The sequence below is a fragment of the Pongo abelii genome, chromosome 5 (genome assembly GCF_028885655.2).
Source record: "Pongo abelii isolate AG06213 chromosome 5, NHGRI_mPonAbe1-v2.0_pri, whole genome shotgun sequence".
NCBI classification, from domain to species: domain Eukaryota; kingdom Metazoa; phylum Chordata; class Mammalia; order Primates; family Hominidae; genus Pongo; species Pongo abelii.
This window is the reverse complement of record NC_071990.2, coordinates 110,855,628-110,877,379: the sequence shown is the minus strand read 5'-3', so window position 1 is coordinate 110,877,379 and position 21,752 is coordinate 110,855,628. Positions and strand designations below refer to the sequence as shown.

The window sequence follows — 21,752 nt, the reverse complement described above, 5'->3', positions numbered from 1 at the left end:
AGAACAACATACCATTTTCTGCCTGTTAAGTTGGCAAATACATTCCAAAATAGGCACTCCCATACTCTGCCAAGGGGAACATTAACTGTTACATCCTTTCTGAAAGGCAATTTGGCAAATATATATCTATATAATATATATAGATAGATATTTTAAGCCCTAAAAATTATTTTTACCCTCTGACCTAATAAATTTGCTTCTGAACTTTTCATAAGATCAAAATATGCAAAAAGGTATATGTTCAAAGATGTTTGTTTAGAACGACTCTAAATGCACAAAGCAAATAACTAAATTATGATGCTTCTCAAAGATAGAGTACCATAGGGCTACTAAAAATCATGTTACAGAAGAATATTTAAGGTTATAAAGATTCGTTACATTATCTAAAAGAGCAAAAGCAGATTATAAATTACAGGTATAGTAAAACCAGAAGGATCATGTTCTCCTAAATATACAAGTGGCTATCTCTGGAAGGTGGGGATCATATGATTTATTTGTGAGCTATTCTGTACTTTGTTTAATTAACATATATTACTTTAGTAGTTGAAAAAATGGCCTGGCATGGAGGCTCATGCCTGTAATCTCAGCACTTTGGGAGGCCGAGGCAGGCAGACTGCTTGAGCTCACAAGATTGAGACCAGCCTGGGGAACACAGGGAGATTCTGTCTCTACAAAAATAATAAAAAATATGAGCTGGGCATGGTGGCACACGCCTATAGTCCCAGCTACTTGGAAGGCTGGAAAGAGGGAGGATCACTTGAGCCCAGAGTTAGGAACCAGCCTGGGCAACATAGGGAGACCTTATCTCTACAAAAAAAAAAAAATAAATAAATAAATAAATAAAAATTAGATGGGTGTGGTCCCAGCTACTCAGGAGGCTGAGGTGGGAAAACCACTTGAGTCTGGGAAATCAAGGCTGCAATAAGCTGTGATAGCACCACTGCACTCCAATCTGGGTGGCAGGGTAAGACTTCACTCAAACAAACAAACAACAAGAATAGCAAACCCCTGCAGCCATCCAGATAACAGCTGTGGCTGTGTGGACTAGCGTGTCAGAAGTAGGGATGAAACACGGAAGATATTAGTTTGGAGGTATAACCAACAAGATTTGTTCATAGATGGGATTGGGGAACAGTGATGAGGAAAAGAAGTAACGCAGGGAGAATTCCTAGGTTTTCTGAATTGATCAACGGGTATCGAAGTAGAAAAAACAAGTAGAGAAACGGACTTGAGACAGAGTCAAGAGTTTCTGTCTCAGAAATGGTAAGTTTGTGATTTTGTTAGATATCTGTGGTAGGAAGAAATTTGGCCTCCAAGACCTTTGCTCCCTAGTATCATACCATGAATATTTTCTACTACATGGCAAAAAGGACTTTGCAGATGTAATTAAGGTTACTCATCATCAACTGCAAGATAGAAAAATCCTAAATCATCTGGTTGGGTCCACTGTAATCACATTAATCCTTTAGAGGCTGAAGAGGAAGGCAGGAGGGGAAGGCAGAGAGATTTGAAGCATAAGATGTATTTGGTGCACTGTGGTAGGCTTTAAAATAGAGCAGGCCACAAGCCAAGAAATGCAGCAGCCTCTAGGAACTGAGAGTGACTCCCAGCCAACTGCCAGCAAGGACATGGGACATCAGTCCAATAGCTGCATGGAATTCTGCCAACAATGAGAATGAGCCAGGAAGCCTCCAGTTAAGAGCCCAGGTCAGCTGACATTTTGACTTCATTTTAATGTCATGTGACATCACTTTTACTCTAGTCGTGTGAGACCCTAAGCAGAGAATACAGCTCAGTAATGCTGTGTCCATAGACTTCTGATCCTCAGAAACTCTAAGATAATGGGTATTGTTTTAAACCACTGAGTTTGTAGTAATTTGTCATGGCAATGATAAAAAACTAATTCAATGGCCAGGCATGGTGGCTCACACCTGTAATCCCAACACTTTGGGAAGTTGAGGCAGGCAGATCACCTGAGGTCGGGAGTTCAAGACCAGCCTGACCAACATGGAGAAACCCTGTCTCTACTAAAAATAAAAATCAGCTAGGCATGGTGGCACATGCTTGTAATGCCAGCTACTCGGAAGGCTGAGGCAGGGGAGTCTCTTGAACCCAGGAAGCGGAGGTTGTGGTGAGCCGAGACTGCGCCATTGCACTCCAGTCTGGGCAACAAGAGCAAAACTCCATCTGAAAAAACAAAAAACAAAAAACTAATTCAATATCCCAGAGGAGACACTAGGTAGACATTTAGATAAATGAGTCTGGAGTTCATGAGAAGTTAAAGTTAGAGATAAAAATCTGAGTGTCAAATGCATGGTGGTCAAAAGTCGAATGTGATATCCCTAGGACAAAATTGGAAAGAGAGAAGGGTTTAGAAACACAGCAGGGGAAATCAATAGGAAACTGAGACTCTCTCCTACTGAGAGAGATCTCAATATCCCACTGAGAGATCTCACAAAGTGAAGTTCAAGAAAGAGGAAGTGGTCAACTGTGATGAAAGTTATTGAAAGGTTGAGTAAGATGGAGTCAGAAGAGTAAACATTAGATTTGGCAATGTGGGAATTGTTGGTAACCCGGACAAGCACAGTTTCAGTGTCATGGCAGGGCAGTTGCCAAGTGGAGCAGGTGGAGAGAACAGGGTGGAGACAACCCTTTCAAGAGGTTTTGCTCATGAGAGCAGAAAAATAGGAGTGGCTGGAGGGGCATGTGCGATTAGGGATAGCTGGAAAGGGTGGATGGAAAATGCTAAGGTGTGCTTTTATGTTAATGGCAATGATGCGTTAGAGACGGAGAAACCAATGATGTACAGCAACAAGCATATAGTTAGGGAACACAAGAAGGCATGGGATTCAAAGAAAAAGGCAAGGCTTGACTTATGATGGAGCAGGGCCACCACAAGCATTGTAATATAATATAGGGTAGAAATTATGGGTGCAGAAAAGGACACCCTCTGCATTTGATGGTAAGAATTAGAGGAAGTCCTGGCTAACACGGTGAAACCCCGTCTCTACTAAAAATACAAAAAATTAGCCAGGCGCGGTGGCGGGCGCCTGTAGTCCCAGCTACTTGGGAGGCTGCAGCAGGAGAATGGCATGAACTCAGAAGGTGGAGCTTGCAGTGAGCTGAGATAGCGCCACTGCACTCCAGCCTGGGCCACAGAGTGAGACTCCGTCTCAAAAAAAAAAAAAAAAAAAAAAAAGAATTAGAGGAAGTTCCCTTCCAATAACTTATTTTCTCACTGAAGCATGAAGCAAGGTCATCAGATGAGACTGAGGTGTTGTAGCTTTAAGGAGAGAGGACAAGTCATGAAATAGTCATTTTGGAGAGTGGAAGAATGAACTTACTATGGAAATGTCACAGGACAGTCAGTTGTCCTTTGGAGAATTGTAGTCTGTTTAAGAGTAATAAATTACAAACTTTTCTCTTGCCATGTATAACTGCTTTGGTTGCAGAAGAGGTGAAGAGTTGGGCTTTAAGAAAAGTTACCAAGGGTATTAAAACAAACGTTATTAAAACAAAACATTTTTCCAACTGTTTTATTTCTGCTATTGCCAAATACAGCTTATTCACTCACAATCTGCTGTTTGAAGGATAACCTCAGAAGGCTATCTCACTATTCTTGATAAATTAAAATGTTCTCAGCATGTTCCCTTTGATGTCCCTCTTTCAGCAGTGAGCAGAAAGGGGAAGAAACTGCTGGCAGTCCTTTAGAGTACTATCATAAGGCCAGGTGAAGCCACCTCAGCACCATCTTCTGGGATCACTGTCTTCCACGCGTGATAAGCTTTGAAATCCTGACCCTGTGATATAGTGTGGATATTTGTCTCTGCCGAACTCTGGTGTTGAAATGTAATCCACAATGTTGGAGATGGAGTCTGGTGGAAGGTGTTTGGGTTGATGCATTCCTTGCGATAGTGAGTTCTCAAGAGATCTGGTTGTTTAAAAGTGTGTGACACCTCCTTCCCTTCACCTCTTGCCAGGTGAGACACCTGCTCCCCCTTCTTCTGCCAGGATTAAAAGTTCCCTGAGGCCCACCCTAGAAACTGAGAAGATAATGGCACCATGTTTCCTGTACAGCCTGCAAAATCATGGGCCAACTCAACCTCTCTTCTTTATGAAATTACTCAGTCTCAGGTATTTCTTTATAGCAACGCAAAAACGACCTAACACACCTTGGGAGCTTTTCTCTTTAGATCCCTGTTGAGAACATGATTCTCCTCCATGCATGCATACACACATTCACTACATTTAAATTATGCACATGCATGTGGGTGTACATATTTATGTTAGGCATATATATATACACACACACACATATATACAGCAGATCTATTATTAACTGCTGTAGGTTTCTTATCTTTTTTTTATAATAGGATTTAAATTCAACAAGCTTCAGCAAGAAAATCCAGGCTTAAAAATTTGCATTTAAAAAAAAATATAGAAAGAGCTTAGCGAGGCCCTTAAGGGAATTAAAAGCTCTCCCTAACATCTGAAGAGATACCTATGCTTTCCCTGTAAAGCATCCTCCAACTCCCTATGTAACTAGTTATATTAAAAACTAAAAGGTGCTTCCTAGACCAACATGCATGCTAGCATGTGAAGGCTCAAGAACAGTTTTTAAAATGAATAGAAAAAAGGGTCAGGTGAGTTGACCCCATAGCATCAGTCCATCCACATAATCCAAGGGTAAAATTCCTAACAACCTAATTTCACTATTCTAATTGCTTTTGTTTGCTTGTTTTTTGAGAGACAGTCTCACTCTGTCACCCAGGCTAGAGTACAATGGAATGATCATAGTTCACTGCAGCCTCGAACTCCTGGGCTCAGGGGATCCTCTGCCCTTAGGCTCTCACATAGCTGGGACTACAGGTGTGCACTACCATGCCCAGTTAATTTTTGTATTTGTTGCAGAGATGGGATCTCACTACGTTGCCCAGGCTGGTCTCAAACTCCTGGGCCAAGCAGTCCTCCTGTCTTGGTCTCCCGAAGTGCAGGATTACAAGTGTGAGCCACTGTGCCCAGCGCTTTTTTTTTTTTAATCTAGTTAATCAGCATGTTCCTGCCTAGCCCAGAGGCATAACATGAGAAGACTGATTAAGTTTTGCAAAGTTGTCTTGAGTGGTTTAAAGAAAATTCTTCTATATTGTCACCATTATATAATACCCATTGTAATTTAAAAATAAGTTGTACACCCCAATGATATCATGCTTCTTAAAATAAAGAAGCCTGTTTTAGCCACATTATTCATAAAATCATTCCTTTCATAGTAGTTCCTCTTTCAGTTGTGCATAATTTTGCCTTACCTTTCCATTTGTGCACATCATTTTCTCAGACTATCTTTATCTTCTATATTACTCCTTTCTTTTTTAAACATGGACAGCTATACAGTCATTCTGTCTGTCCTCTAGTCTTATTAAAAAGCACATTACACTCGGGAGGCTGAGGCAGGAGAATCGCTTGAACCCGGGAGGCGGAGTTTGCAGTGAGCCGAGTTTGAACCACTGCACTCCAGCCTGGGGACAGAACGAGACTCCGTCTCAAAAAAAAAAAAAAAGCACATTATTTGATCCTTAAATGTCAATAATGACCCCTATTACAGGAATAATGACCCCTATTACAGGGACAATGACCACAGGAGAGGGCAAAAGAACAGATGCCCTTTTTCATGGTGATATACACCCTGAGGGATATGTATGTATTAGCCCATGACAGAAGCAGACGGTAAGGATTCTCCTCTCTGGGTTTTCAGAGGGAGCATGGCCCTGTCAACACTTAGATTTCAGACTCCTAGCCTCCAGAACTGCAAGACAATACATTTCTATTGTTTTGAGCCACCGGTTTGTGCTGTTTTGATACAGCAGCCCTAGGAAATGGATGTGGATTTCCCCCGTGTGTGTGGACAGAGGCACCTATGATTTGCTCCTGACCAAAGAAATATGGCAAAGATGATGGGATGTCACTCCTATTATTACATTACATTTATGAGACTCAGTCTTGCTAGCACACTCATTCTATTGTCAGCTGTGAAGAAGCACGCTGCTATGAGTCCTACAGCCACAAGGAACTGAATTCTGCCAACACGTGGGCTGGGAAGAGGTTCTTTCTCAATGGCAGCCTTGAGAGACCCTAAGCAGGGGACCCAGTTAAGTTGTGCATAAATTTCTGATGCACAGATATTGCGAGGTAATGCATGTGTACTGTTTTAAGCTGCTACGTTTATAGTCATTTGTTACACAGCACAGAAAACTAATACAGTTGGATAGGAGCATAAGAGACCAGCTTTGCAAACTCTCTGGGCCTAGAAAATGTGGACAGCTGACTCTGATGGATGCTTTCCCAGATGCTTCTGAAGCTGCCAGCACTGGGGACTCTCTTACAATTCCCTTTTATCAGGCAGTTTCTTGTAACTCCTTCCTTGGCTCCTTAGGTATCCAGTATTTACCTCCTGGATCTTGCTGCTAAGGTCTCTCTGTCCTTCCAGGGGCCTTACTGGCCAGGACCCAGGCCAACCTTCCAGGGGCCTTACTGGCCAGGACCCAGGCCAACCCCATGCTGGCACCCTCCTCCATGAGGCCCACATCCGGTTACCAGTCAACACTCAAGCATCCTTTGGCCCACCCAACTGGAGGAACGCAGACAATTCCCAATGTGGCACACTCTCCTCAGCCCATCCCTCTGCTTCAGATCTGCTGTGCAACAGTCCAAGGCCTACATGCTGCGTCTCTTCAACAGCAGGATACCATGTCAAGCTTACCCAGAGTCCTGTTGAAGCCCACTCTCTTTCACTGAGGGTGGGTGTTATTGCAGGCAATAGTTCACTCCTAAGGACCTTTTTTTTTTTTTTTCTGAGATGGAATCTTGCTCTGTTGCCCAGGCTGGAGTGCAGTGGTGCGATCTTGGCTCACTGCAAGCTCTGCCTCCGGGGTTCGTGCCATCCTCCAGCCTCAGCCTCCCAAGTAGCTGGGACTACAGGCCCCCGTCACCACGCCTGGCTAATTTTTGTATTTTTTTTTAGTAGAGATGGGGTTTCACCATGTTAGCCAGGATGGTCTCGATCTCCTGACCTTGTGATCTGCCCGCCTCAGCCTCCCAAAGTGCTGGGATTACAGGCATGAGCCACCACGCCCAGCCCCAAGGACCTCTTTACTAATCTTCTCCATATCCTGTAAACTTTTCTATCCTTAATCTGGTACAAGGGCTGAAGACTCATGAAATCAATCACTGAGCACTTCCTTCATAAATTCTGTGCATGGGGGTTTGTCTCACAATCACTTTGGTCTGTGATACCTATTGTATTGGCAATTCCATCAGAATGGAGGCAGGAAAAGCACCATTTCAACACCCTGTTACATGTAGTATTCACAAGTCATAAAACAGTCGAATCTAATGAGTATAATTTAGTGCTAATATCACAATTTGTTTCTAGTTGACATTTAAAAAATTCAGTGATATTTACACTCTTAGACAATTGTCGAGACTTTGAACCCTATTTAAAAAAATGACTCAACACCCTCAAAAAATTTTATCTATATACTGCAAGCAGAAAAATAGAAAGAGACAGAAGCCAAGGAATTAAAGTGTGTTGCATTATATAAAAACTCTAATTATGGGTGCCAAAATGCAAAAGTGTGCTATTTAAAATACAAATGTTTATTCATTCATTTATTGGACAAATATTTACTGAGCACTTTCTAAGTGACAGACTGTTTTATTTAAACTTTTAAAATATTTAATTTTAATTTTACTTAGCCAGATAGCTTTAAAAGACGTATAAAAAATGCATTTCAGAGTAAGTCTTAAAAATAGCTATTATTTCACAATTACCTGAAAAAGCATTGCTGTAATATCTAGACAGGGTTTGCATGATGTCTTTGGAGTGCTGGGTCCATGGTGCTATCTTTCTGTAGGTTTTCACACGATGAACAAGTTGAGAACCACCATACTGAAGGGATAGGGTATCACCATGATCTTCATAGAGTTCCTCAAATAACCTAAAAAAAGAAAAACCTGCATTAAAGAATTTCACCAAAATCAAAGCACAAGTTATTTACTTAGCCAAACTCCAAACAAGTCTTATACTTTAAAAATTCTTCTGAGCCTTTCAAGTTAGATTCTCCAACATCTTGCAAATAAATGCAAATGCTAATATATTTTAGAGTGATATTCCAGTAAACACCAAAGCCATAGAAAACACTAAAATGGAAGCAGAGGCACCAAAAACATGGCCCACCAAAGCCAGACCAGGTTGTTTCTAACCATACTTAAAGACTCCTAACTTTCTGCAGCCTGCCAGAGCAATTCACCTCCCGTAACAGAATGTACTGTGCTCTCTGAATTGCCTCTGAAAAAAGAATATGTTCCTGTCACAGTGTCAGTCCATTCGAGCTGCTGCAACAAGACACCATTAACTGGGTGGCTTATAAACAGCAAACATTTCTCACATTTCTGGAGGCTGGGAAGTACAAGATCAAGGAGCTGGTAGATGTAGCGTCTGGTGAGCGCCCATTTCCTAGGTCACAGATGGTCTTCTCACTGTGTCCTCACGTGATGGAAGGGGCTAGCTAGCTCTCCCATGACTGGGACACCAGTCCCAGTCATGACGGTTCCTCTCAGCTCTACTCATTCTCCAAAGGTCCCACCTCCTAATACCATTCGTTTGGGGGTTAGGATTTCAACATATGAACTTAGTTAGGGAAGACACAAACATTCAGATCACAGCAGACTAAGAAACCATATTCTTTTTTAGATATGTACTTTTGAAACTTGTGTTTCTTCAAGTGTCTGTTAATATTTCCAGTGCAGTGATATCTGTTGGTGTGGCCATTTGGAAACTGATTACTTTCCTCAGCTGAGCCTTTATGACAATTTCCGACGACCAGTATCAGCTATCATTAATTGTATTTTCAAAAAATAATACTTCATGGACTGTCACAGATCCAATAGACAGTGAAGAAATAGTAATCCTTAATGAAGAAACAATCTTTTATACATATTAGATTTTTAGTATGTATGAAGACACAGTACTCTTTTTTAAAATGCCATCTGGATTTGTTTTAAAACAATGCCCACTAGTTTGTCTAAATACTTTGGATTTATCTAAAGAATGTGGTGTTTATTCATAATGAACACAAGCAAAAACAACAACAACAACAAAAGAAAAACCCAAAGCCCAAACCATGGCAAGAATACACAAATTTTTAATAGAAATATTTATTCTAAGACACCAAGAACATCCACTGGGGAAAGGACACCCTCTACAACAAATGGGTGCTGGGAAAATTGGATATTCATATGCTGAAGAATGAAACTGAACCCCTGTCTCTCATCGTATACAAAAACCAACTCAAGACAGATTAAAGACTTAAACATAAGACCAAAAACTATAAAACTACTAGAAGAAAATATAAGAAAAACAGAATTAGTTTTAATAATGTTTTCTAGCAACATAATTTTTGAGAAGTTAAAAGTAGAAACACTTTCATAAAAAAATCTTTTTAGTAACCAGGTTTGCCTTCTGCCATTATCAGAATTCAAATAGCAAAAATTAAGACTTACCTAACCGCATCTGTATCAAACTGTAGATTAGGTTTGTCAATCAGTCCCAGTGAATACAGCTGATAGGCCAGAGCACATTTTCCCACCATAAACTGTGCTGTGTTGGTGCGATCTAAACAGTCCACACAGTTGGTTCGAAGGATGCCAGTCTAAAGAGAAATACCTTAAGATTTTCAATCATTATTCCATCACCAAAGAACTTCCATACTACTTTAGATTTCTTTAAGCAAAAAAAAAAAAAAAAAAAAAAAAAAAAGTCTGTGGGCAGGTATTATTCCTGAACAAATATTATTCAGTTTTGTGTAAAGTCAAAATAATGAAGAACATGTTTAAAGTTGCATAAGGTTATATATTGCTGTAACAGCATCATTAAATCTTCTGGTCTATATTTGAATTTACTTTGTTAGTTTAACAAAATAAAACAAATAGCTAACAATTTCTACATGTACCAATTAGCAAAATATGGGCTTTTTTCTGACCTATCTCCTTATTATACAACGTAAATATTCAGTGGCTAGGGCCATATCATTCTTAAAGCATAGTTAACATACATAGTATATACACTTGGCTTCTTTTCCAAAGTCACTCTAATTTATTCTTTTCATGTTCCTGTTTGTGTTTCTATTTCTAGTAATAACATTTAATATATAGAAAAAATCCATAGGACATATTATTTCAGCTACACGTTTTTCTTTTTTTTTTTTCTTTTTGAGACAGAGTCTTGCTCTGTCACCCAGGCTGGAGTGCAGCGGCACGATCTCGCCTCACTGCAACCTCCGCCTCCCAGATTCAAGCGATTCTCCTGCCTCAGACTCCCAAGTAGCTGGGACTAGAGGTGCATGCCACCAAGCCCGGATAATTTTTTGTATTTTTAGTAGAGACGGGGTTTCATCATGTTAGCCAGGATGGTCTCGATCTCCTGATCTTGTGATCTGCCCGCCCCGGCCTCCCAAAGTGTTGGGATTACAGGCGTGAGCCACCGCACCCAGCCAGCTATACATTTTTCACAAACCATTAAAGACTAGAAGTAAGGCTTTTAACAATCACTCTCAAATAATAATTCTGCATTAAATAAGATACAGGTCTCTCCATGATTGCTTACAGAAAACATACAGTACACAATGGATACAGACTCTATTCATTACAAATTATAATATTGTGCATACCTGCAGGCGACCAGTGGGAATCACACATCCTCCTAGTTCATTCCACCTATGTTTAAAAATAAACACTTTTAAAAAACTTAATGGCAGAATAAATATTTATTTTCGGTACCAGCTCCTTGTTAAGAATCATAGAATTAAAGTAAAAGAGCTGAAGGCTCCTGAAAAATCAGCTGCTCCTGCCTACTCTCATTCTTTCAGGTAAGTGAACATGCAAATAACTGAGGCAGACTGCTTACCACACTCTCCTCAAAGACAGTCCAGGAAAGGGGCATTTTAATTTGCCCAAGTGCCCACTCTGGCATTTTGTTACCCATGCTCAACCAAAATCTCCCTTGCTTTCATTCAAACCCAATTCCTGTTTGGTCTCTATACACATGAATAATAATTGTAGGGCATCTTTCTAAGAAAATCTTCCAAGTCTTAGCCTTCCCAGCTCAACATTAGGATTCTCTACCTCCCCCAGCTTTTATTCATGGAGGCTTTGTTATATTTCTTTGGTTGGTTTTGCAGATTTCCTTTTAGAGACTACTTATTTTCTCCATGTGCAATGAATACATAGGAATATGTTTTGTTATGAAATACTATAGATGACGTTAATATTTTAATTATTTAAAAGAAGGTGCTGTGCAGAAAAGAGTTAACCTAACAGGCCTAACTGCTATCCCTAGAAAGTCCTGCTTATAAGGTTGGCCCTTGGCCAATGTCTGGGAACTTAAATTTCAGGAGGGTTTCCACCATTCCCAGAACTGATAAGAGTGACTCACTGTGCTGAAATGGTTTGTAGAAATAATACAGTTTTTCCTGAATACCTTCTTTCCCTCTGGAAGTCAAGAATTTTGGTGTATGCCAGGCAAAGGCTGCCTATGTGACCAGCCTCCAGTAAAAAAAACATGCTTCCTTGGCTGGCAACACTTCACCCATGCTTCACAACCTGTTTCTTGGGGAATTAAGTGTGTTCTATGCAACTCCACTGAGGAGAAGACTCTGGAAGCTTGTGCCTGGTTTCCTCTGGACTTTGCCCCTTTTGCCTTTTCCCTCTGTTAATGTCACTTTATATCCTTTCACCATAATAAATTATAGCCAAAATACAATAGGCGGAGTCCTTTCAGTTCTCCTAGTGAATCTCTGAAATCTGGGAGTAGTCTTGGGGGACCCCTGTCATGGGTACCCTAAAATTCAAACAATAAACAAGTGCAAACAATGCAAACTATAACAAAGGGATTACTTCCAAAGACATATACACTAGTGGTTAGTTCTTTTTTGTTGTCTTATGATTGTAGTTAACTACATTAACTGAAAATAAAATGCCATAAATACATAGTATTGGTTTCTTAAAAGATAAAGCATAAATCGTTGATCTGAAGAAGCTCCCAAAATAGTAATGAAAGATTTGTGAGCAAATAACTATAATACAATAATACTATTTTTATAAAAATGTTAGTATGTAATCTATAAGAAAAAAATGTGTTTCTATTCAATACTGAAAAATAGAGTTCACTGTTGAAAATTTTACTCACAGAAATATTTTATGTAACATTTGTTCTATGAAGCAAGAGATGCCGATCCCATGGCTTACATCTCAAGGTATGCAGGTAACCACCAAAGGAATTCCCATGCCCCAGTGAACAGTCAGTACTCAGTCATGTGAGCAGTGTGCCTCCCCGCAGGACTAAATTCATCCAATTTCCAAGTAGTACAAACTGCTCTATTTAGAATACCCATAAGAGCAAAAATCATGATTTATTATAAGTTTTAAAACACCATACATACTTTTCATCTGGCCGCAAAATGCTACAGTAAGAATCAGGGCGGTTTACAAAGAAACCTGTTTTCTTCACCACACTTTCTGCAATCACATTTAGTCGATCAAGAACATTACACAGCTTGCTGAGGAGAGAAGGAAGAATGAGAAAAGTGAGAAGAAGCCAAGTTTTAATATATATTTATCCTTATATCTAAATCCAGTAAAGTCTATAGCAATGATATTTAAGGATGTAATTTTTAAAATCTCTTGGCTGGTGCTTGATAGAAACATGTAACAATGTCTAGAATATAATGTGTACCCAGTAACCAGGAACATTTGATGTGAAAGAGACACAAAAGACCTGCAACTTAATATCAAATATTGGTGATCCTTAATCTTGGCATATAACATCCCTGCCTGAGCCTCTCCAAAGCCTTTCACTCCTCAAGAGTTGTCAAGTCAATATACATTCATAAAACGGCTGTGAAAAGAGCACCATGCACAGTGCAGGTGGCAGAGAAGAAAAAACTGGAAAATAATATGAATGGCAGCTGGGTGCAGTGGCTCACGCCTGTAATCCCAGTACTTTGGGAGGCCAATGCGGGTGGATCACTTAAGGTCAGGAGTTCGAGACCAGCCTGGCCAACATGGCGAAACCCCATCTCCACTAAAAATATAAAAAATTAGCCGGGCGTGGTGGAGGGTGCCTGTAGTCCCAGCTACTTGGGAGGCTAAGGCAGGAGAACGGCGTGAACCTGGGAGGTGGAGTTTGCAATGAGCCAAGATTGCGCCACTGCACTCCAGCCTGGGCAACAGAGTGAGACTCTGTCTCAAAAAACAAAAACAGGAACAAAAACAACAACAACAACAAAAAATTAGCCAGGCACAATGGCGCATGACTGCAGTCCCAGCTACTCAGAAAGCTGAGACAGGAGAATCGCTTGAACCCGGGAGGTGGAGTCTGCAATAAGCTGAGATCGTACCACTGCACTCCAGCCTGGGCGACAGAGCAAGACTATGTTTAAAAAATGATAATAAAAAAAATAATATGAATGGTAACAACTTGTAACCAAACTTATACTCTGGGAAAGTGTGTGTGTATCTAACTGCATAAAATGACTCAGAAAAAAGTACAATAAGTACAAAACGATATAGTAACATTTTAAAAAATAACACCTTAAGTAAACCTAGAGCTTGTGTGATTGTGTAGTAAGTGCACAAAAAGACAATGCAAAATTTAACAAAAGTAAGTTCCTTAGAAGAGATGAGTTTTGAATCAGATCTTGAAAGACAAAAGAGAGGTGGGAAAGCATCCCAGGGAGGGTGAAGAATAGGAATGGAGGCTTAGGATAGGACTTTGGCTGCTACATTTGCGGCAGAGCATGAAAATTCAGTTTTCTGAAAGAGAACAGCCCTTGGGATAAATAAAAAGTGATCACATTCTGAAGCCAACCAGATGACGAGGCTTTGACATTACACTAAGGAGTTTGGATCTACTATATACAGTCAGGAATTATCACAGATTCATCCACGAGTGACATCTGAGAAAGTGTTTAAATAGTGAGACAGAATGATATAGAAAGAAGTAAAATTAATGCCTTAAAGGGACAGTTGTAGAGATGTTCTGAAGTGACTAGATATTTCAAACAATTTGCAAATGGTATATATGATAGGCAAAAAAAAAAAAAAAAAAAAAAATGTTTGGTTAGTTTCTTGATGCACTCAAAACAGCCCCTCAACAGGTTCATGAAGGAAATTAACAGGGTAACATTTACTTTACCATAGAGGTCAGCTTCCTGTTATTTCTCATTACAAGAAAAGGAAACGATCATAGCCAGACAGATGAGTATCATTCACCTTTTGGTATACTTGGCCATGTCCCAGGGAATATAAACAATAGTGTGCTCAGGAGGCAAAAACTGGTTGAGATAGGTCACAGCAGCAACAAGCTCGTCACTCAGAATTCTTTCATGCTTTCTTTTCTCTCGTTCCTTTATCAAAAATTAAACATTTTCAGTGTTCTAATTCCCTCAAATCAGAGGAACAGGCTCAACATGTTTACTTTTAAGCTAAGCTAAGACAAAAAAATCCAAGTCTTAAATATACTAAAATGAAACCTAGCTACAATAATCAGAAATAATAAAAACACAAAGAAATAAATGCTCCATTGGATTAAAGTGAACAGCTAATGAGCTTTGAAGATTCTAGGAGATCAGGTTTCTTCCTGGTACCCTCCCTGCACCCTGAGAAACCCAGCTTACCCAACATGGGCCATGGCCCACACACTCCACATCCGTCTCTGACAGAGGAGATCCCTCCCAAGGATCAGAAGAAGGGAGCCCCCAACTTTAGCCAGCTGGAGGCCAGAAAGAAATCAACTGGTCTGGATGAACAATTCCCAAACTAGCACAGCAGAAAGCAGCTTCGCAGCCTTCACAGGACTTCATAAATTAGACTTGCAAATACTCTGTGAGATAACCAAGACAGGCATTTCTTTTTCTTTTTACACCGTAGTTGAATGAATTGAGGTTGAGAGGCATTCATGGAACTAAACCTTGCCTTCTGCCTCCTTGCCTGGGGCATCTCTTTAGTTAGACACTGCACTGCTTCTCATTCAAGAGAACCTAGTACTTTACTGTACAGTTCTGTGGTTGGAATGGTGACTCTGCCACTCACTAGCCATGTGACCTTGGGCAATGTTCTCAATTTCCCTAGGCCTCCATTTTTTCATCTATAAAATAGGGTAAAAACAGTATATTCCTTACAACATCAATGCGAGACTTAAATGAGATAGAGCATGGTGAGTTTTTTTTCTTTTTTTTTTTTTTTAATACTTTAAGTTATGGGATACATCTGCAGAACGTGCAAGTTTGTTACATAGGTATACACGTGCCATGGTGGTTTCCTGCATCCATCAGCCCAATATCTACATTAGGTAGTTCTCCTAATGCTATCCCTCCCCTAGCCCCCAACCCCTGACAGGCCCCAGTGTGTGATGTTTCCCTCCCTGTGTCCATGTGTTCTCATTGTTCAGCTCCCACTTATAAGTGAGAACATGCGGTGTTTGGTTTTCTGTTCCTGTGTTAGTTTGCTGAGAGTGATGGTTTCCAGCTTCATCCATGTCCCTGCAAAGGACATGAACTCATCCTTTTTTATGGCTGCATAGTATTCCATGGTGTATACGTACCACATTTTCTTTATCCAGTCCATCACTGATGGGCAGTTGGGTTGGTTTCAAGTCTTTGCTATTGTGAATAGTGCTGCAATAAACATATGTGTGCATGTGTCTTTATAGTAGCATGATTTATAATCCTTTGAGTATATACCTAGTAATGGGATTGCTGGGTCAAATGGTATTTCTGGTTCTAGATCCTTGAGGAATCACCACAATGTCTTCCACAATGGTTGAACTAATTTACACTCCCACCAACAGTGTAAAAGCATTCCTACTTCTCCACATCCTCTCCAGCATCTGTTGTTTCCTGACTTAAATAATCGCCATTCTAACTGGCGTGAGATGCTTTTGCATTGTGGTTTTCATTTGCATTTCTCTAATGATCAGTGATGATGAGCCTTTTTTCATATGTTTGTTGGCCACATATAAATGTCTTCTTTTGAGAAGTGTCTGTTCATATCCTTCTCCTACTTTTTGATGGGGTATTTTCTTGTAAGTTTGTTTAAGTTCCTTGTAGATTCTGGATAGTAGCCCTTCGTGAGATGGATAGACTGCAACAATTTTCTCCCATTCTGTAGGTTGCCTGTTCACTCTGATGATAGTCTCTTTTACTGTGCAGAAGCTCTTTAGTTTAATTAGATCCCATTTGTCAATTTTGGCTTTTGTTGCCATTGCTTTTGGTGTTTTAGTCATGAAGTCTTTGTCTATGCCTATGTCCTGAATAGTATTGCCTAGGTTTTCTTCTAGGGCTTTTTTGGTTTTAGGTCTTACATTTAAGTGTTTAATCCATCTGGAGTTAATTTTTGTATAAGGTGTAAGGAAAGGATCCAGTTTCAGTTTTCTGCATATGGCTAGCCAGTTTTCCCAGCACCATTTATTAAATAAGGAATCCTCTCCCCATTACTCGCTTTTGTCAAGTTTGTCAAAGATCAGATGGTTGTAGATGTGTGGTATCATTTCTGAGGCCTCTGTTCTGTTCCATTGGTCTATATCTCTGTTTTGGTACCAGTACCATGCTGTTTTGGTTACTGTAGCCTTGTAGTATAGTTTGAAGTCAGGTAGCATGATGCCTACAGCTTTGTTCTTTTTGCTTAGGATTGTCTTGGCTATACAGGCTCTTTTTTGGTTCCACATGAAATTTAAAGTTTTTTCTAATTCTGTGAAGAAAGTCAATGGTAGCTTGATGGGGATAGCACTGAATCTATAAATTACTTTGGGCAGTATGGCCATTTTCACAATATTGATTCTTCCTATCCACGAGCATGGAATGTTTTTCCATCTGTTTGTGTCCTCTCTTATTTCCTTGGGCAGTGGTTTGTAGTTCTCCTTGAAGAGGTCCTTCATATCCCTTTTAAGTTGTATTCTTGGTTATTTTATTCTCTTTATAGCAATTCTGAATGGGAGTTCATTCATGATTTGGCTCTCTATTATTGGTGTATAGGAATGCTTGTGATTTTTGCACATTGATTTTGTATCCTGAGACTTTGCTGAAGTTGCTTATCAGCTTAAGGAGTTTTTGGGCTGAGACGATGGGGTTTTCTAAATATACAATCATGTCCTCTGCAAACAGAGACAATTTGACTTCCTCTCTTCCTATCTGAATACCCTTTCTTTCTCTTGCCTGATTGTTCTGGCCAGAACTTCCCATACTATGTTGAAGAGGAGTGGTGAGAGAGGGCATCCTTGTCTTGTGCTGATTTTCAAAAGGAATGCTTCCAGCTTTTGCCCATTCAGTATGATATTGGCTGTGGGTTTGTTATAAATAGCTCTTATTATTTTGAGATATGTTCCATCAATACCTAGTTGAGAGTTTTTAGCATGAATGGGTGTTGAATTTTATTGCAGGCCTTTTCCACATCTATTGAGATAATCATGTAGTTTTTGTCATTGGTTCTGGTTATGTGATGAATTACGTTTATTGATTTGCGTATGTTGAACCAGCCTTGCATCCCAGGGATGAAGCTGACTTGATCGTAGTGGAAGAGCAAACAAATTCAAAAGCTAGCAGAAAACAAGAAATAACTAAGATCACAGCAGAACTGAAGGAGATACAGACATGAAAACCCCTTCAAAAAATCAATGAATACAGGAGCTGTTTTTCTGAAAAGACTAACAAAATAGACTGTTAGCCAGACTAATAAAGAAAAAAAGAGAGAAGCATCAAATAGACACAATAAAAAATGTTAAAGGGTAGATCATCACTGATCCCACAGAAATACAAAATACCATCAGAGATTACTATAAACACCTCTATGCAAATAAACTAGAAAATCTAGAAGAAATAGATAAATTCCTAGACACATACACCCTCCCAAGACTAAACCAGGAAGAGGTCGAATCCCTGAATAAACCAATAACAAGTTCTGAAATTGAGGCAATAATTAATAGCCTACCAACCAAAAAAAGCCCAGTACCAGACAGATTCACAGCCCAAATTCTACCAGAGGTACAAAGAGGAGCTGGTACCATTCCTTCTGAAACTATTCCAAACAACAGAAAAAGAGGGACTCCTCCCTAACTCATTTTATGAGGCCAGCATCATCTTGATACCAAAACCTGGCAGAGACACAACAAAAAAAGAAAATTTCAGGCCAATATCCCTGATGAACATCAAGGCGAAAATCCTCAATAAAATACTGGCAAACCGAATCCAGCAGCAGAGCATGGTGAGTTTTTATAGAACAGCTGGCATATGGGAAGCACCTTATAAAAATTTGCCATTTTCATTATTACCCTGATCAAGCCTTCACTTAGAAACAAAGAAAAACAATTTCACAATAGTGAGACTGAAATGGTGTTAAGGCACTATTGTTGGCATCAAAATTAGACTGTGCTGTTTTCAATCATGGAGATTACTTTTCAATTGTCATGAATTTAATGAGATAACTACTGTAGAAACAAAAAGGGGTAGCTATTGAGCACAGCTGAATACATCAAATGAAATAATTAGATAAGAATTAAGAACAGTGTTAAATCAGTTTAGGATGAAAATAAATTTTGCTTATTTATATATCAGAGAAAATTAAATTATATATCTGAAATTTTTCTCAAAAGCATTTAAAATCAACTAGGGAAACAAAATCTTTTTGAAATGCTTATATCAAATCTGACATTTTGTGGGCTGGAGAGGAAATGTTGTTTAAGCAACCTTCGTTCATCTCTGTGTGAAGAATCTGCTGTATGCATTGTCTGTCCATAGAGGAATAGTATTAGTGGGTTGTTAGTTAACCTCTTTAGAGCCACAGACCCCTAACAAGTAAACGAAAACTACATACACAAGTGATTTTGCATAACATTTCTTTTTTCTTTTCTTATAAAGAGACAGGGTCTCACTCTGTCGCCCAGGCTGGAAAGCAATGGTGCAATCATAGCTCACTGCATCCTGGAACTCCTGGACTCAAGTGATCCTCCCACTTCAGCCTCCAAGTAGCTGGGACTACAGGTGTGCATCACGCCCAACTAATTGAAAAAAAAATTTTTTGTAGAGACAGAGTCTCCTCTGCTGCCCAGGCTGCTCTCAGACTCCTGGCCTCATGCAAGCCTCCCGCCTGTTTCCCAAGTCACTGGGATTATAGGCATGAGCCACCACATCCAGCTGCATATCATTTCAAAGGGTTCCAAGATCCTCCCTAACAGCCATGCATGGCCCACAGATTAAAAACTTCTGATGTACAGTTATACTTGATCCTAGGTTGGCCTCCTGTTGATACAGTAGCAGCATTGAAGGCACATGGATTGCTGCAAACTGTCTTTCAACCAGTGCCTCAAACTTTCACAACTGGGAAGAAGTTCGCAACACAGGGTAAAAGAGAAATGAAATCACGAAAAGCATTTCGCTTTATTAACTTCTTCATATGGTGGTAGAATAAAGAGTGAGTAATCCCCTAGGTATCATTCTATACACACACGTATTCTTTGGCTCTTTAATCACAATTAATAAGGTCTTCTACCAAGTGGCCTGAATAAACATCTTCTTTAATCCTATGAATAAAACTAGCGCTATAAACAACAAAGTATTTTCCTATTCCATGAAACAGCAACTTCATCTCCAAACTATTTCTGTAGCTAACTTCTAGTCATTGTCAGGATTTTTACTGCAACAGAACAATAAACAAGTACAACTTTAAAATCCACTGACTGACCTTTAAATATTCGAAAAAATAAATGTACATGTGAGATACCTGGCAAAGAATACATTATGATCACTTGTATATGATAGTACTTTTTGAGTGTGCACAATAGAGAATTATTTCAAGCACTGTAGACATGAATCTCCATTTAATGACAGCTTTTCAACCACACTATATGAACTCTGTAAAACATGAACTTATTTTATTTTATTTTATTTTATTTTATTTTATTATTGAGGCAGGGTCGTGCTCTGCTTAAATCCACTAATTTAAATCTAGGTTTCTAATCCAGTAACCCTTTATAATTTAACACTTTAGCAATAATTTATTTCCATACTAACAATATCTTATTTTCTATACATTTATTGGAAAAGTGTCCATGAGCATTTTCACTAAAGTTTTCATATTTTAAAGTTGCAATTATGTATACTACAGCTACTGTTTAATACTAGGCTGAGGTTAGAGATTATCCACCTTACATTATTCTGAGTTGATATGGAGAGAGATGTGAATATGAAACTTCTGAATTAATATGAACAAATGTCTAGAAAATGATTATTTAATATCTGAATGATTTATCTTACAAAGTCAATCCCTAGTGGGATACAATTACAAAGTGCAACACAGGAAGAAATGAAGCTTACTGCCTCACTGTTTCACTCTTCTCCCCCAACTGCCAGTTTGGGGACATATTCCTCCATACTCTTGATTGGGGACATATTCCTCCATACTCTTGATTTAAAACACACACACACACACACACACACACACACACACACACACACACACACACACACACACACACACACACACACACACACACACACACACACACACACACACACACACACACACACACACACACACACACACACACACACACACACACACACACACACCTTCTTTGAGCCCATGCATGTAGTTATACAGTCCTCTCCTGGGAACTGTCTCTTCCCCACCCCAAGCTTTGCCTCCATCCTGGGTGACATGGTTTGGCTGTGTCCCTACTCAAATCTCATCTTGAATTGTAGCTCCCATAATTCCCACGTGTTGTGGAGGGATCTGGTGGGAGATAATTGAATCATGGGGGTGGTCTCCCCCATACTGTTCTTGTGGTAGTGAATAAGTCTCACGAGAGCTGATGATTTTATAAGGGGTTTCTCTTTTCGCTTGGTTCTCATTCTCTCTTGTCTGCTGCCATGTAATATGTGTCTTTTGCTTTCCGATATGATTGTGAGGCCTCCCCAGCCACGTGGAACTGTGAGTCCATTAAACCTCTTTTTCTTTATAAATTACCCAGGCTCAGGTATGTCTTTATCAGCAGTGTGAAAACAGACTAATACACTGGCTGACTTTCAGTATCTCCACCTCCTTTTCCACTCTAAATCCCCATTCCCACTCTCACATCTTACACCAATTCATTATCACAGGCTGCTCTTTCTTCAACATTTCTTATTCATGACCTCTTTTATTTCCACATTGCTTGCTTTAAATACCCCACCTCGTGAGGAGTGCAATCCACTGACATCTCCACTTTCTCCAGCAGCCCTGTTCTTTAAGCCCTGTCATTACTTGGCTCAGATTTCATGGACCACTTCAATCACAGTATTGCCAAAATCCAAAATGCCTTTCATCCTGTCTTTTTATGTCACACCTGCCTGGCAAAACTAAATAAACCCAATTATTATTTTACCTGTGCTTATACTCATTCACAAGCCTGCTGGAAGAAGGCAGGCAAGAGCAAAATGGTTCTATTTAAGAAATCATGATCACCAACTTGAAATTGGCTCTTGGTACTTCCTACAGGTTTCTAGTCAACCTACCCTCCCACGTACAAAAGACTTAAACCTTCTCCACTCCCTTCAAACCTCCACTCTCAGCAGATGACCATTCCTCCTACCTTAAGGAGAAATTAAAGCCATCAGAATGGAATGTGCATGCTCACAAATACACACATGCCTGAACCCTTACTATTTTCTGTC

At 39.7% G+C, this 21,752-nt stretch overlaps 1 protein-coding gene across 2 annotated transcripts in view; it reads right to left on the bottom strand.

The window, feature by feature from the left end:
• Positions 1–21,752, bottom strand: part of FIG4 (FIG4 phosphoinositide 5-phosphatase) — a 135,706-nt gene that overhangs the window by 51,400 nt on the left and 62,554 nt on the right. For both annotated transcript variants that reach the window (XM_024248836.3, XM_054557993.2), the window contains exons 11-15: positions 14,323–14,456; positions 12,492–12,608; positions 10,722–10,767; positions 9,556–9,704; positions 7,825–7,991 (exon numbers count right to left, since the gene is read on the bottom strand). In XM_024248836.3, the coding sequence (XP_024104604.1) occupies positions 7,825–7,991; positions 9,556–9,704; positions 10,722–10,767; positions 12,492–12,608; positions 14,323–14,456 (613 nt within the window). The remainder of the gene's footprint in view (positions 1–7,824; positions 7,992–9,555; positions 9,705–10,721; positions 10,768–12,491; positions 12,609–14,322; positions 14,457–21,752) is intronic.